This window comes from Henckelia pumila, chromosome 2 (genome assembly GCF_033568475.1).
Source record: "Henckelia pumila isolate YLH828 chromosome 2, ASM3356847v2, whole genome shotgun sequence".
Taxonomy (NCBI): domain Eukaryota; kingdom Viridiplantae; phylum Streptophyta; class Magnoliopsida; order Lamiales; family Gesneriaceae; genus Henckelia; species Henckelia pumila.
Genome location: NC_133121.1, coordinates 102,508,712 through 102,522,983, shown reverse-complemented (window position 1 = coordinate 102,522,983; position 14,272 = coordinate 102,508,712). Strand labels below are relative to the sequence as shown.

General features: G+C 39.9%; 1 protein-coding gene across 4 annotated transcripts; it reads right to left on the bottom strand.

Annotated features, from left to right (window-relative positions):
* Window positions 1–7,899: 7,899 nt before the first annotated feature.
* Window positions 7,900–13,295, bottom strand: LOC140881765 (ultraviolet-B receptor UVR8). 4 transcript variants are annotated; one of them, XM_073287325.1, is made up of 11 exons: window positions 12,985–13,295; window positions 12,373–12,446; window positions 12,199–12,283; window positions 11,599–11,733; window positions 11,274–11,507; window positions 10,943–11,185; window positions 10,742–10,785; window positions 10,005–10,187; window positions 9,598–9,688; window positions 8,482–8,525; window positions 7,900–8,282 (listed from the first exon to the last, which is right to left on the bottom strand). In XM_073287325.1, exons 1-11 carry the CDS (start codon window positions 13,184–13,186, stop codon window positions 8,160–8,162), a joined length of 1,458 nt encoding a protein of 485 aa, XP_073143426.1. In that variant the 5' UTR covers window positions 13,187–13,295; the 3' UTR covers window positions 7,900–8,159. The 4 variants fall into 4 exon arrangements, with proteins under 4 accessions (XP_073143426.1, XP_073143428.1, XP_073143427.1 ...); XM_073287327.1 differs by having other exon boundaries at window positions 10,943–11,179; XM_073287326.1 differs by having other exon boundaries at window positions 11,599–11,730.
* Window positions 13,296–14,272: the final 977 nt, after the last annotated feature.

Genomic DNA, 14,272 nt, shown 5'->3' with positions numbered 1-14,272 from the left:
ACATGGCCACATTTTCGAACCGGGCCATGTGCTCCTCTGGATCACCACTACCATCGTACCCTTTGATCTTCGCTGATTTGAATTGTAATGGCAAGGGCTCTTTAATAATCTCCGGCGAGAAAGGGCATCCCGAGCTTTTGACTCGCGAAGATTCCCGCGAGTCAGTGTTTTCCAATTTTAGAATTTTTTGTTTCAGCAATTCCAACTCCCCCACCATGGTGACATGGGCAGACTCAGCGTGTGATTCTGCCTCCTGTTCCGCCTGTATGCCCTCTCGTCCTCCTCCTTTCTTCTCCTTCTCTTTTCCTTCTTCCCGCGCCTTGTCTACTATTTTTTCCTGCTCCTTCCCTAGTTCCCCCTGGTTCCTCTCCTGCTCCTGCTCCTGTCGCTTCTCCAGATCGCCTTCCCCCTTCTCCTGTCGTAGAGCTAGGATCCTTTGTAATGCAGCCTCTACCATGGCATTCACTTGCTCCTGCAGATTTGCCATCGCTCGCTGGGAGCTTTCGGGATCCTCAACAATCGTCATATCCACGTCTTAAATCTCAGTTTCCCACAGACGGCGCCAATGATGCGAACATCATAAAATGTATGCCCCGGGGGTGGGTGTAATCCCGGGAAGAAATGGTTTTTAGATATACGAAGTGGGCTTAGAAAATTTTAATCATTTGACAGCTTTCGATGCCAAAGCAGACGAAGGAACTTTTATTGGTTACTCAGCCGTTAGCAGAGCTTATCGAGTGTTCAATCAAAGATCACTAACGGTCGAGGAAACCATTCATGTTGTTTTTGATGAATCTACTCTTTGTACAGAACAAACTCAAGGGAGCATAAATGATCTGAGTCATAGACTGGAAAACACAAATCTACAGGAAGAGAGTGACGGTGATCCATATCCTCCAAAGAAGGATGATCCAGTTCCCTCTACCGTGTGTGATCAAACAAGGCCAGAAGAGGATCCACCGGTTGATAACGATCCTCCTGCCAATGATGATCCAGTAAACGAGGACGTTCGTCAACCAATTGATGACAACCCTTTAGGGAATTATTTTAGGTGGAACAAAGATCATCCACCTGGGTTGGTCATAGGTGACCCTTCTGCTCCTCGAAAAACACGTGGTCAAATGATTAATGAATTCTTTCATGCAGCTTTCATATCTCAGGTAGAGCCCAAGAAGATAGATGAAGCTCTATCAGATGCCAGCTGGATTGAAGCTATGCAAGAAGAGTTGAATCAATTCACCCGCAACAATGTTTGGCATCTAGTTCCTCGACCGGAAAATCAAAATGTGATTGGAACTAGATGGGTGTTTCGTAACAAGCTCGATGAACATGACACTGTTGTGCGTAACAAAGCTCGGCTTGTTGCACAAGGATTCAGACAAGAAGAAGGCATAGACTTTGAGGAATCCTTCGCGCCAGTTGCAAGACTAGAAGCAATCCGCATCTTTCTTGCCTATGCAGCTTTCAAGGACTTTAAAGTTTATCAAATGGATGTCAAGTCTGCATTTCTCAATGTTCTACTTCAAGAAGAGGTGTACGTTGAACAACCACCAGGTTTTGTCAATCCTACTCATCCTCAATATATCTATAAACTTGACAAAGCCCTCTATGGATTAAAACAAGCACCGCGTGCATGGTATGATACATTACTAAAATTTTTACTGAAACATGATTTCCAAATTGGAACGGTCGATAAGACCTTGTTTAAATTTGTAAAAGGTGATCATGTGTTACTAGTACAAATTTATGTTGATGACATTATATTTGGGTCAACTAACCCCAAGTTGTGCTCAAAGTTCTCTAAGATGATGCAGGAGAAATTTGAAATGAGCATGATGGGCGAGCTAAATTTCTTTCTTGGATTGCAAGTGAAGCAACTTGAAACTGGAATATTTATCAATCAATCCAAGTATGCCAAGGAATTGGTAAAGAAGTTTGGAATGGAACAGTGCTCAACTGTATCTACCCCCATGAGTGCATCAATCAAGCTTGATAAAGATGAAGGGGGAATCCCGGTCGAGGTAACAATGTATCGAGGCCTTATTGGCTCATTGCTTTATTTGACTGCCAGTCGACCGGATATCATGTATTCAGTTTGTTTATGTGCTAGATTTCAAGCAGCACCTAAGCAATCTCATTTCATTGCCGCCAAACGAATAATTAAATATATTAAAGGAACTACTAATGTGGGTCTTTGGTATCCCAAAGATTCAAATCTTAATCTTATTGGCTATTCAGATGCAGATTATGCAGGTTGTAGAATTGATCGCAAATGTACAAGTGGCACATGTCAATTCCTTGGAGATAGACTAATTTCGTGGTCAAGTAAGAAGCAGACATCAATTGCTACCTCAACCTCCGAAGCAGAATACCTTGCTGCTGGCAGCTGTTGTGCTCAAATACTCTGGATTCAACAGCAGCTTAATGATTATGGAATCCGGTCGAGTGAAACTCCAATCTACTGTGACAATACAAGTGTCATAGCCATCACTCACAATCCAGTGATGCACTCTAGGACAAAGCACATTGATGTCAGGCATCACTTTATCCGAGATCATGTCTTAAAGAAGGAAATCAGGCTGGAATACATCTCTACCGATCAGCAAGCAGCAGACATATTCACCAAGCCTTTACCGGACGCTAAGTTTTTATATTTTCGAAATATTCTTGGCTTAGTAGATCTAAGTTAGTATGCATGCTTTTAGGGGGAATGATTGCTGGTATGACTTTAATAGCTTAGCTGTTACATTGCCATAAATGTTGGCATATCATCCGCCTTTAGCTAGTCTCTGACAGGCTCCGTACTAGCAGCTTTGTGCTTTGAACCAAATGACATTGATTGGGCGCGGTGATTATACTCTTCAAAACTTTTTGAATTTCAAAAATACTTTTCATGACATCACCATATGGCCCATAGGTTCCTATATATACTTCTTTACACTCGTATATCAAACTTTCAGCGTTGCTAAAGCTTTCATATTGCATTAACAGTTCTATCGTATTACTATCAAGCTTTTGCTTACTCTCTGCTCGAGTTCTTATCTACAGCTATCATGTCGATCCAGAAGACTTGCCTTGCAATCAACTTTGATTTCGTTATTGAGGCAAACAATGCAGGAATCACTGAGGTCTTCACCATGCTTGAAGCCTCTGGACTGAAGAAGTTTTTGGGAAGCAGCGCCATCTGCGATCTGCCTGTCTTGAAGAAGTTCTTTGCAACCGCTCAAATCGAGCATGGGACTGTCAAATGCTTGATCCGGACAGAGTCCTACTCCTTCAATCAAAAGTTCTTCGCCAGCACATTTGATCTGCCCTCCAGGGGTTTGACAAAATGCGCGGATCTTCCCGATGGTAACTGCTCATACTGGTTGAAGGAATTCTCAACCACTGATGCTCCGATCAAACTGCCGGCTCAGAAGACATCTCTTAAAGCTCCATTCAGGCTATTGACCAACATCGTGGCCAAGAATATTCTTGCCAAGGCTGGATCGTACGACAAGGTGACGATGGAGAAATTCCAATACATGGCTTGTATCGCCTCCAAAATCAACATCAACTGGTCAGATATATTGTTCACTACTTTATGTGAAATGATCAGGGGAAAAGGGCAATCCGAGGGATTTTCTCTGCAAATTTGCCACACCTTGAGCGTCCTTGGAGTAGACTTCTCCAAGACTGAGCCTCTGCATCCCACCCAATGACTCAACAAGTCTACAATCTTCAAGTTTCTGAACAAGAAAGAGTTTGCGGTCGACACTCTGCCTTCAACCGCAAGTGTTGTTGCTGTCACTCAACCGCTTTCAACAGTCCCGGTAGCGGCCAAACCAGCCCATACCAAGAAATCTGCCAAGCGTCAACTTATCATAGAGTCTGACTCTGAAGAAGAATCATGTGAGAACGTTCCACTTATTCAAGCCTTCAGCAAGTCATCTCCTTCTGTCTCCAAAGCAGCTGTGCCATCCACGCCTGCCGGCGAGAAGAAGAGGCAGCACAAGAAGTTAAAGTCCCTTTCTGGACTTGCTCCTACCGTTCCAATACCAATTCTGCCAACGGTCGAGACTACTACCACTACTGCTACTACTGCTCCACGTCCTACCAAGGGTGTGATAATCATGGAAGGTGCCTCATCAACTCCAAAGGTCACTCTCGCTGATCCCAAGGACAAAGGGAAAGGTGTGATGATCTACTAACCTAAGACTCAACCAGCAGCTACTGTAGAGCTCAACTTGATCATCTCTCACGTTCTCCGCACTGTCAAGCGTCACCTACAGCGCTTTGACAGATGACATCATTCCCGTACTCACCTGACGCTTGCTCAAATATTTCCTAAGTGGAAAGCTCTGAACGTTATTGAGCAGAAGATGCTTCTTTTTGCTGACACTGAAGACATTGTGGAGGCTCTGGGAAGAAGACAGCTCATCGACTTGAAGCTTCGAGGAAGCCTGATATCTCTGTTGATTACTGAGCGTGTCAAGAACTTCAAATCCAAGGGTCCTACCGCCACCGATGACTTTGTGATTTTGACTGGACTACAGAATAGTCTACGTCAAATCACTCAACTACTTCAGCACTTCCAAGATCTTAACAACGTAAAGACGACAGCTTCAGCAGCTTGTATACAGGCTTATGGACTGAAAGCACAGGTGATGATGAAGACTTTTCTTACCCAAGATCAGGGTGAAGAAGACGTCTCTGCTATTACTCTTTCAGATGGGATTCTGACCGGTCTCATCACTGCTGACCTGTTTCAGTCATCCGCTCTAGGATCGATTGTGGCAGCATCTTCATCGGTCGACCCCGCCTCAACCGTAGTCCCAGCAGTAATTCAACCGGAAGCAGCTGTGACTGCTCACTCATCTCCAGTGGCGACCGCTCACACCTCTCCCAGTCGTCTACAAGATTTTTTAGTAGTGATTGAACAAGAAATTCCTGTCACCTCTGTGACAGAGGCTCCTTGCAGCAGTGAAGCAGTAGTGCCCCCAACAGAGATACCAAGCACTATTGTATCACTTGCACCTCCAGAACAGCCAGTGACTGATGCTGACCCAGCACTTCAACCGTCTCCATCTACTGAAAAGTTTGTGGAAGATCTCCTAATGGATGAACCGAGTGCTGATCCTGCTACTCCACCAACCATCTTGGCTGCAGTCGAGACCCCTACATCTCCAACTGTACCACTATTGGAAGGTACATCAGCCAGCTCACCAGCCAGATCACCAGCATCACATCATCTTGAGTCTGGCCCGGCTTCACCAAGGAATGACACACAGAGTCAAATGCTTCAGATTGATGACTCATATATTGAAGCCATGGCAGCAGCTCTGGATCACACATTGATGAATAGGCTTCATGAGCTCCTGCAAACAGTTCGATCCTTTTCACAAGACATCACAAACACATCCTCATGGGTTGACAATTCACGCAAGACGATGATTCGGCATTTTGAGACCGTGTCTAGAGACCTTGCTCATCTGTCCAAAGAGATCACTGCCCATCATCACACTCAAATCAAAACGCTCTCTACCGTCTCCGAAAAAGTTGTCAAATCCGAAAACCGCCTTCATAGGCAGTTGAATGATCGGATGGACACTATGCAAGCTACTCTAATTGCTCAACTAGATGCAAAAATTGATACTATGCAAGCCTACCTTGGCACTCAACTCACTGAGATCGTCCTTCGACTCAACCAAGGTGATGCCAAAAAGGGGGAAGAAGAGCAACGAAGAGCAGCAGAGGCAAGAAGACGTGAAGAAGAATCCAGAAGAAAGGAAGAAGCCGACAGAAGAAGAAAAGAAGGCGATAGGTCAGGAGGAGCCAGTTGGTTCAAAAGATGAACAACTTGTCTCTTCTTTACTTATCGCAGCTGTATCTCATTTTGTTTTTCTTCAGTAGGTGTAATAAAAATGCTTATTGTAATTAATGAAATTCATTCTCTCAATGAAGTTCATTTTAATGCTTTCATATTGCTTTCGGAGCACTTAAGTTTTGTGATCACCAAAAAGGGGGAAATTGTTGAATCCGACATTTTGGTGATAACAAACAACAACTCATTGTATAGGAATGTGCTGCCAATCTTTTGTATTTCAGGAATCTACTACAACTCCTACCGCAACCGTCTAAACCCTTCAAGTTATCTACCGGAAGCTTGTCAACCGCCTTTGTCTCTCGACCGGTTGCAGTCACAAGCCTATCGACTGGTTATTCAAACCAGCAGAGGATAAATCTATCTACCGGTAGAATGCCAACTGCTTATCAAGATATCTCAAGACAAATACTTGAGACAAGACGTTCATTGCAAGATCTTTTATCAAAAGCAGAACCGGCGTATCAGAAGATCTGTTGACTCTTGCATCGAGACAACAGGTTGCACTAAAATGGCAAAAACGCAGAATGACTACAGATAAAGCATTCGACCGTTTATACCAGTTTTGGACCCTGGAAGTTGTCTGCATTTAAAGAAGTGTACGATCTTCATGTAGAATCATCAATGCATTTATGAAGCATTAAATGTGCATTCAATGCAACATCAGAACGTTCAAAATAAAGACGTTGATGATTGACCTATATAAAGGGAAGATTGCTCAAGAAGTGACAAGAAGACAAGCAACACGAAAAATCTCAATCAACTCAATCACTTGAATACTATCAGAAGTCCTCATCTGATATACTGAAGCAATACTTGAGCACACTTACAAGATCATTCACTTGCTGCTCAAATAAACCCTCGCCTACAGTTTACATATCTGATCTTCAAGGATCATCCTAGGGTTTCCAAGCCTCTCGACCGCTCTGCAGTTTGAGAAGCTCAATCGGACTGTATTCATTATTGAAGAGACTTGAAGCTACTCTGAAAGCTTCCACCAGTCTGATAAGAACTGAGAATCTTATCTGTGTAAATCTAGGAGTTTCGGATTAGACATTGGATAAGTCCTAAGTCTGAAGTGGGTGTATTGCAAGACGTTGTAATAACCAAAGTCTTCTAGTGAATTCCTTCCTAAGTGGAAGAAGGGGAGACGTAGAAGGATTAAGCCTTCGAACTTCCATAAATCGTGCCTTAGTCTTTACTGCATATTTATCTTATATATTGCTCATACATCGTGTTATAACTTGCCTTTGCATCACTAAAACCTCTGAACTATTTCCGCACTATTTAAGTTGTTCAAACCGTTTTAGAAGTTGAGAAAACAGATTAAGTGAACTAAACTTCACTTGATCATTTTGAAAAGAAAGAAAATAAGTTTCAGAGTGTATTCACCCCCCCTCTACCCTCTGAACCGATCCCAACAAAAAATAAGACACAATAAAAACAAATTCAATTATTAACAATAAATACAAACTCTATTATTAACTCATTAATCCATAGAGGGAGAGAGAGAAATTATTGTGCTTCCTCAAATGTCCTTCTAATTTTCATGCAATTCTCAAAAATATCCCTTGCATTTAACACTCTAATGAACAAAATTTGGGCGATTATGACAATACACAATAAAAAAAATTTTGCCCTCCATTCACCCTTTTATAGTAAAAGATTTATAGTAGAAATAGATAATTAATAGTAAGCGTAATAGGAAGATAAATGAGATTCTACATGTATAGGTAATGCCTCAAAGAACATCTAAATAGGGAGGAGTCGAGCTCGTCTATCTGTATCCACGGTTTAAATTCATTCGATATTAATGTCTGATAATAATGTTCAAAAGATAATATCGAATTTTATGGTGAACATGTTGTTTCGTGGAAAAAAAAAAGAGAAAAAGAAAGAGAAAGAAAAGAAGGAAAAGAAGAGTGGAGAGGAGAGTTGTCAAACAAAACAACCTAGCTAAAAGGAAAACAAAATCTGTGGGTTTACTCTCTTACTCTAGCAAGAAATATTTACAAGCAATCCTACCGAGCCTGGCGGCATATATATATACATAACACAATGTACATGGCATGGCTGATCAATGCAAAGTAGCAGAAGCATTTATCAGCACAGTGGAATTGTTAAAATGTAACAGGCCTCAACCACTAAGGAGTCATCATCAATTGAATACAAGTGTGTATGTATGTATACAAGCTACTGTCCGTACATACATATACATAGAACTTGGACATATGTTAATGACAATGAAGAGGAAACTTCTAATCTATCAAAACTGTGGCGACCAGGAGAAAGATATTCAATCTGGTGATTCGGCGAGCAGTAGAGTGTGCCACCAGCCACATGCCACGTTTTTCGAGATGCATCCGTCTGTTGAAACTTGGCAAGGGATATTGCGATCGATCACATCGCCTAATCCAAGCTGCAGGTTCATGTAAAAAACTAGTTATATTGCAATGTAAATGTGTAACTATGTTATCTATATTTGTTGTTGAAATGATAAACTGTGTAGAACCCTTGCATATGGAATTAAATACACCATATGCTACATATGTGCAGGAAAATTGTTGTTATTATATAGTCTGATCCTTGTATACCAGGCCAAAAGTGGGAGAACGTACCTGACCATACTTGTTCCAACCCCAACAAAATGTTTTTCCATCCTCTATACAAAGTGAATAGAAACAGTTAGTGAATCAGAAAGGCACCACCAGTGAGAAATGAATCTACAGAATGTGATCGTGATCACACGCAAGCATATGCTGCTGATTAAATGAATCGATTGGACTAGACGTTAATCAGACAAGAAGCTTGAATGACTAGACATCAATCAGACAAGAAGCTTGAATATTGTTCTAGAGTATGAGTACATATTCAATTTAACAAGGATTTGGCCTGCTTTTGATCTTCTTTACTTCCTGAAGAGATCGAAATGCATCACTTGTCCGTTCCAAATTCTCATGACCTTAAACTTTAACAGTGGCATCACGACAGCTTGTTTTTAACAATGTGTAGGAGAATGTGTATGCCATGCAGTTAAATTCTCTCCAGTGACAACTATTTCATCATGTTACTAAAAAATTCCAACGATTTCAAATCCGTGATCAAAGAAAAATAGAACAAAAATTTCTTGATAGAATGAAAATTATTGGGCTGCGAATCCCAGGAAAGTTACTAAGTTTTCAACACAGAGTTGACTCGTATGGAATTAGAAGTTCAGTTTCTCATTAAATCAATCCTTCAAACTAACACAAATGTAGTTCTTTTACATGTGTTCCAGCAGTCAAGGAAGGAAGTATTTGAATGCATATTTCATTCGAGTTGGGAGTTAACGAGGACAATCAGAATTAATTTTAATGGTTATCAAGTTGAAACTTCTTTGGATGTACTTGACGTCGCTATTATTACCTTCGAGCAGGAAAAATTTACGTCAGTTTGAATCATGTAAAAAAATTTGAATCATGTAAAATCTATAATGCTTGCAGCAGTTGACATATGTGGCACCTGTTGGGGAAATTCCGCTGTAGTTTGATTTGAATAAAAATAAATTTTATTTTATATCCGAAATTGTTCCGGATGTCCTATAATTTCCGACAGCACCATCATGGAACATTTCCTGAACACTGTGGATTACATCTTTATAATTCACTTGAAAGAGAAAACAATGAAAAAAATCCTTCCATACAAGAATCTTCAAGATTTCTACAGGACCTTTACTTGCTTGCTGATTTACATACCTGAGACAATTGCAGAATGGCGAGCTCCGCAAGATACAGTTTTCGCATTTACATTTTCCAAAGATGGAGCATCCAGTAGTCGAGGCAAAGTCTGAAAGCATTTCAACAAAAAGTAATACTGAATTAGTTGTGAGTCAAGAAATAAAAAAATAATTCATGACCAGAATTAAGAGAGCGGCAAGAAATGTGAATCCGTAATTAGTTATTTTAGAAGTAATATTTCTAATTTCTAATTAGTAAAATTTCTAACGAGACAACAATATTGTTGGAAATCCATAGTAAAATTCATACATCCCTTTCATCAGTGGGTGATTATGCATCAAGTATCGGGAGTCACATTTATCGGAAGGCATGTTATGCATCTCTTTGAAGTTTGCAATTCAATCAAAATCAAGTTGCAACATTACCTCAGCTTGATCTGAGCCAGTTCCTAACTGACCAAATTGATTCCCCCCAAAAGCATAAACATCACCATCAGCAGATATGCAGACAGTGTGCCAAAGTCCCGCCGCTACCCCTTCTATCTTGATGCCAAGTAAGGAAGATACACAAGTTGGACTTAGTTCATCATCAGTACTTCCTTGACCACACTGCATCATGAAAACAAAAGTATATTATCAGAAGACAATTGTACTGAATCGGCCATGCCAAATAATGAGAATAGAGTTGATAAATAGACCAAAATAACAAACCAAACATATTGTTTGAACCACACTCACTTGTCATATCAACATCAGCTGAAGAGTTCGAGGGGCAGCCAATATATGTATTTAGTCAAATGATGAGGGGGAAACAGTGAATATATGATAGAAATGAATAGTATGTCTAAGCCTCACAAATTGATGATAGAAACGAAGTCAAAATAATCCGACTATCTTCTATATAACTCACAGAAACTGTAAATGACAACCGTCGCTGCTTGAAAACAAAAGTTATTATTTTAACTACATGTATATTATTCAAAAGATTCTGATGTATAATCTCCGAGTCTCAAAAGAGATCACAGTCAAGAGCTAATCCGTTATGAGCAAAACCTTATACACATATTGTCATTTTAGATTTCTATTTGTATATGTGGGAAGTAAACAAACTAACAAGACGAAATAAAACTCATTTGAAAATCACAAGTAAGCTGAGATCTCACCTGTCCGTACAATCCCCAACCAAAAGTTAATATTGCACCAGCATCTGTTAAAAAAAAATTACATCATGAAAAAATATCGCATAATTAATAGCAATGACTAGTGAGTAATAAGATTTTTTTTTAAAAAATTGTTTAGCTTAGTCATGATACAGTGAAGTTCAAAGCAGGCAGTGTACGACAGAAAATGTGATAAACCCTCACCTGTAATTACTGCACTATGTCGACCTCCACATGCAATGGCTATTACATAACTTCCAGGAACTCTAAAACCTTGACCCTCTGAACCCATGCTTCCACGAGAAAGGGCCATGGAACGATCTTTGGAGAAGGACGAATCAATGCACGGCACGGGATGAGGAGAGGACACCATTCTGATTCGAGAACCCAATCCCAGCTGTCCTTCACCACCATAGCCCCAACCCCACACCTGTCCTACATCTGAAACTTCGGAAAAAGATACAAGATAACAGCTCTCCTGTTGTTAAATTCCCAGAGCACCACGTTGCAATGAAATAATGTGACAACAATTTACCTGACAATGCTAAAGTATGTCGACCACCAGCAGCAACGGTAGCTATCCTTACACCTTGGTTAAGTGTCACCAAGCATGGAAATGCTGAGAGAGTTTCATCACCAGATGTTGAGCTTTCAGCAACCTGTTTAGCCGGGGATATTCTTCTTCGTTTCGTAGTTTCATCCCCACCTTTCATATCTCCACCAGACGCTGTCCCACCACCGGATTTTGACCCCTGAGACCGAGGGCTCGCTATAATGGAGCCACTCGTCAACATTTTAGTCCTCGTAACTTGAATGCAAGACTTTTTACAGCAATGCCACTGAGACAAGACAGGAATTACCTTGCTCAGGCAACAATAAGCTGTGTTTCTCAAAGCCGTCCTTCTCTGTGTTTAATCCTGTTGCAGGGTCGCCAAATACCTTTCCAGAAGGAACACATTCTTTCCACCCCCAAGTGTAAACTTCCGCACCCTCTGCTTTTGACCATTTGTGCTGAGTCGGTATATGATGCAACAGAAATATACGAACCAAGAAAAACTATTACATGCAAAGGTCATCCGGGATTCATTTTACTTTAATCCACTATAAAGTTATCAACAATCATGTTATTGCATTTCCGAAACCAACTAAAAATGGGTTCAGCAGGGGACATGTAGAGGCACTTAAAAATCTGCCTAATATCTGCGTTAGTGAATTTAGGATGAAACTCAATGTAATACATACATCTTTTCCAGTCAACCAATGAATATTTCTTCTTATCTTTGTTCATACTTGATGGTCTGTGATATAATTTCACCCATACATCTAAATTCTTAAGAATATACTTGTGTGCTTTGCTTTAAACTTTAATATACGTTCATTACCTGATAAAGAGAGAACTATAGGCAAATTAAGTCCCACTTTGTTCACTACTTCAATACTGAAAATCAGATTAAGACTACCTGTTACAGCTACACAATGCGCCCAACCAGCAGCAGCTTCAGCTATTGAGGCCTCTGCAGGAAGTGGAAAAGGCTCTGGAATTTCCTTAAAAATTATCAAAGGAATACACAGATTAATAAGAGAAGAAAGTGAAGAGGGCAAATCAACAAATTCAAAACAAGATGTCGCACTACCCCATGTTTTCCTGATGTTACGTAGCTTTGGCCTAAATCGTCTGTAGATCCCCATGTAATGAGCTTCCCAGAATCTACCACCATCAATTTCGCAAGATTACAAGTCCAAACATTTACAGTAGTAGATTTCAAGTCAGAAAATAAAGATTAAAAAAATATAATTAAACTGTATTCAGTAAAAGTTTGGGTAAACAACGGGTCGCTACATCCAAGATTTTCATCCATGTATCAACTAAATTTTTACAGGAGTCCCGTTGACTTCAATCGCAAATTTTTGAAATATAAACTTTGGAAATGAACCTCAATTGTAAAACCCAGACATATGATAGTACACGTATATCTTGAGGCCTGCATTTTGAAGAGTTCAATGAAGTTTGATGCTAAAAATGCAAACAAAATTCTATCTTGTTAAGCTTCCCACAAAAATATAGACAAAGATCTTGGAAAAACAGAAAAAGATCGTACAGAAACTGAAGAAAATAAACTAGGCATTCAGTAACCTGAGGCAAAATTTGAAAGAAAATCAGAAAAAATGAAAATCCCCCAAAAGAATTTTTTATATCCGTGAGGGGGAAAAAAGGCAAAAAAAAAAAAAAAAAAAAAAAAAAAGACCTGAAATGGCCATGGCAAAACCACAGCCGCCGCCACAAACATCCTTCCAAGAATTCCCAGCGTCGGGAGGCAACCGCACCGGCACCGGCGAAAGAAGCGGCGACCTTTGCGGCAACGCACCCGGTAAATACCCCCACATCAACGCCACTCTCTCATTCCCCATTCTCACACTTTCTCCCACTCCTTCCGCATGTAGATTCATTCCCCACCAAAATTCTTGGCAGCACTGGAGCAAAATATCAGTACTCTCCCCGTGGTTTCTGCTCTTCTATCGATTTCTAGAAACGACAACTGAAATTTGTGTGAAAACTGGAAAGTGGGAAAGGCCTAGCAAACAATGAAAAGGGCCGTATCAATTTCGGTGCAAATACGGGTGCTACGTCGGATGATCACGTGGCCTCCGCTACACGTGTCGGATTCTAAGCCGTAGATCTATGGACGATTCTTGGCCAGAAATTCCAAGAACTTTCTGGAAGGCGTGAAGGGAATTCTCCGCTAAACCATTGTTACCTGTCGTGACCCATTTACTGCTTGTCACGTGTTTCGATGTGGGACCAGAAATTTTTTTTAAGACGAAGTTGCCCTTGTGAAGCGACACGTGTCTAGCGGGTGGGGGGTTAGGGGTATGTGGTAGGTGAAGGGCCTTTTTTCGACAAATGATGTCTTTCTCGAAGTGTTTCGTCCTACTGATTAAACTACTAATAATAATAATAATAAACTAATAAATATGGAGAAAAATAATAAAGATTGTGTTAATGAAAATTTAAAAAATGAGTAATATTTTTTATAAATACATTATTTTTAATATTAATTTTTTTATTATAATCACTTTTGTACCAGTTGAATTCAGCATCCCACCTAGCCACCAGTTTTTTAGATTTAATGCAATCTAGTAAAAACACACAAAATATATTTTTAAAAAAATCCAAAATCTTTTTTTAAAAAAATCAACACTCTCTTCATTTTTGTATAAATAAAATGTTGGGTTTTAGGTTTTCCTTTTATCGAATTTAAAAAGAAAGATATTCCCTTTTATAAATCACAAAAATTTGTGTGAGACGCTCTGACGAGTCGATTTTGTGAGACGGATCTACTATTTGGATTATCAATTAAAAAATATTAATTTTTTATGTAAAAAATATTATTTTTTTATTGTAAATATGACTAGAGTTGATCCGACTTACGAATTATTATCCGTTAAACTATCTCACAAAAGACCCAATCTATATAAATATATTTCATATGTTTCGTGATTTTATATCTACGAAGTACGACATGATATTCTTTA

What these genes read in the sequence shown, in the direction of transcription:
- LOC140881765 (XM_073287325.1), bottom strand. Translation starts at nt 13,186, where the DNA reads ATGAATCTACATGCGGAAGGAGTGGGAGAAAGTGTGAGAATGGGGAAT. An exon ending in TTTTGCCATGGCCATTTCAG is followed by an intron (nt 12,447 to 12,984) that starts GTCTTTTTTTTT and finishes TGATGGTGGTAG; the next exon opens with ATTCTGGGAAGCTCATTACA. An exon ending in GTTGGGGATTGTACGGACAG is followed by an intron (nt 10,188 to 10,741) that starts GTGAGATCTCAG and finishes TTCATGATGCAG; the next exon opens with TGTGGTCAAGGAAGTACTGA.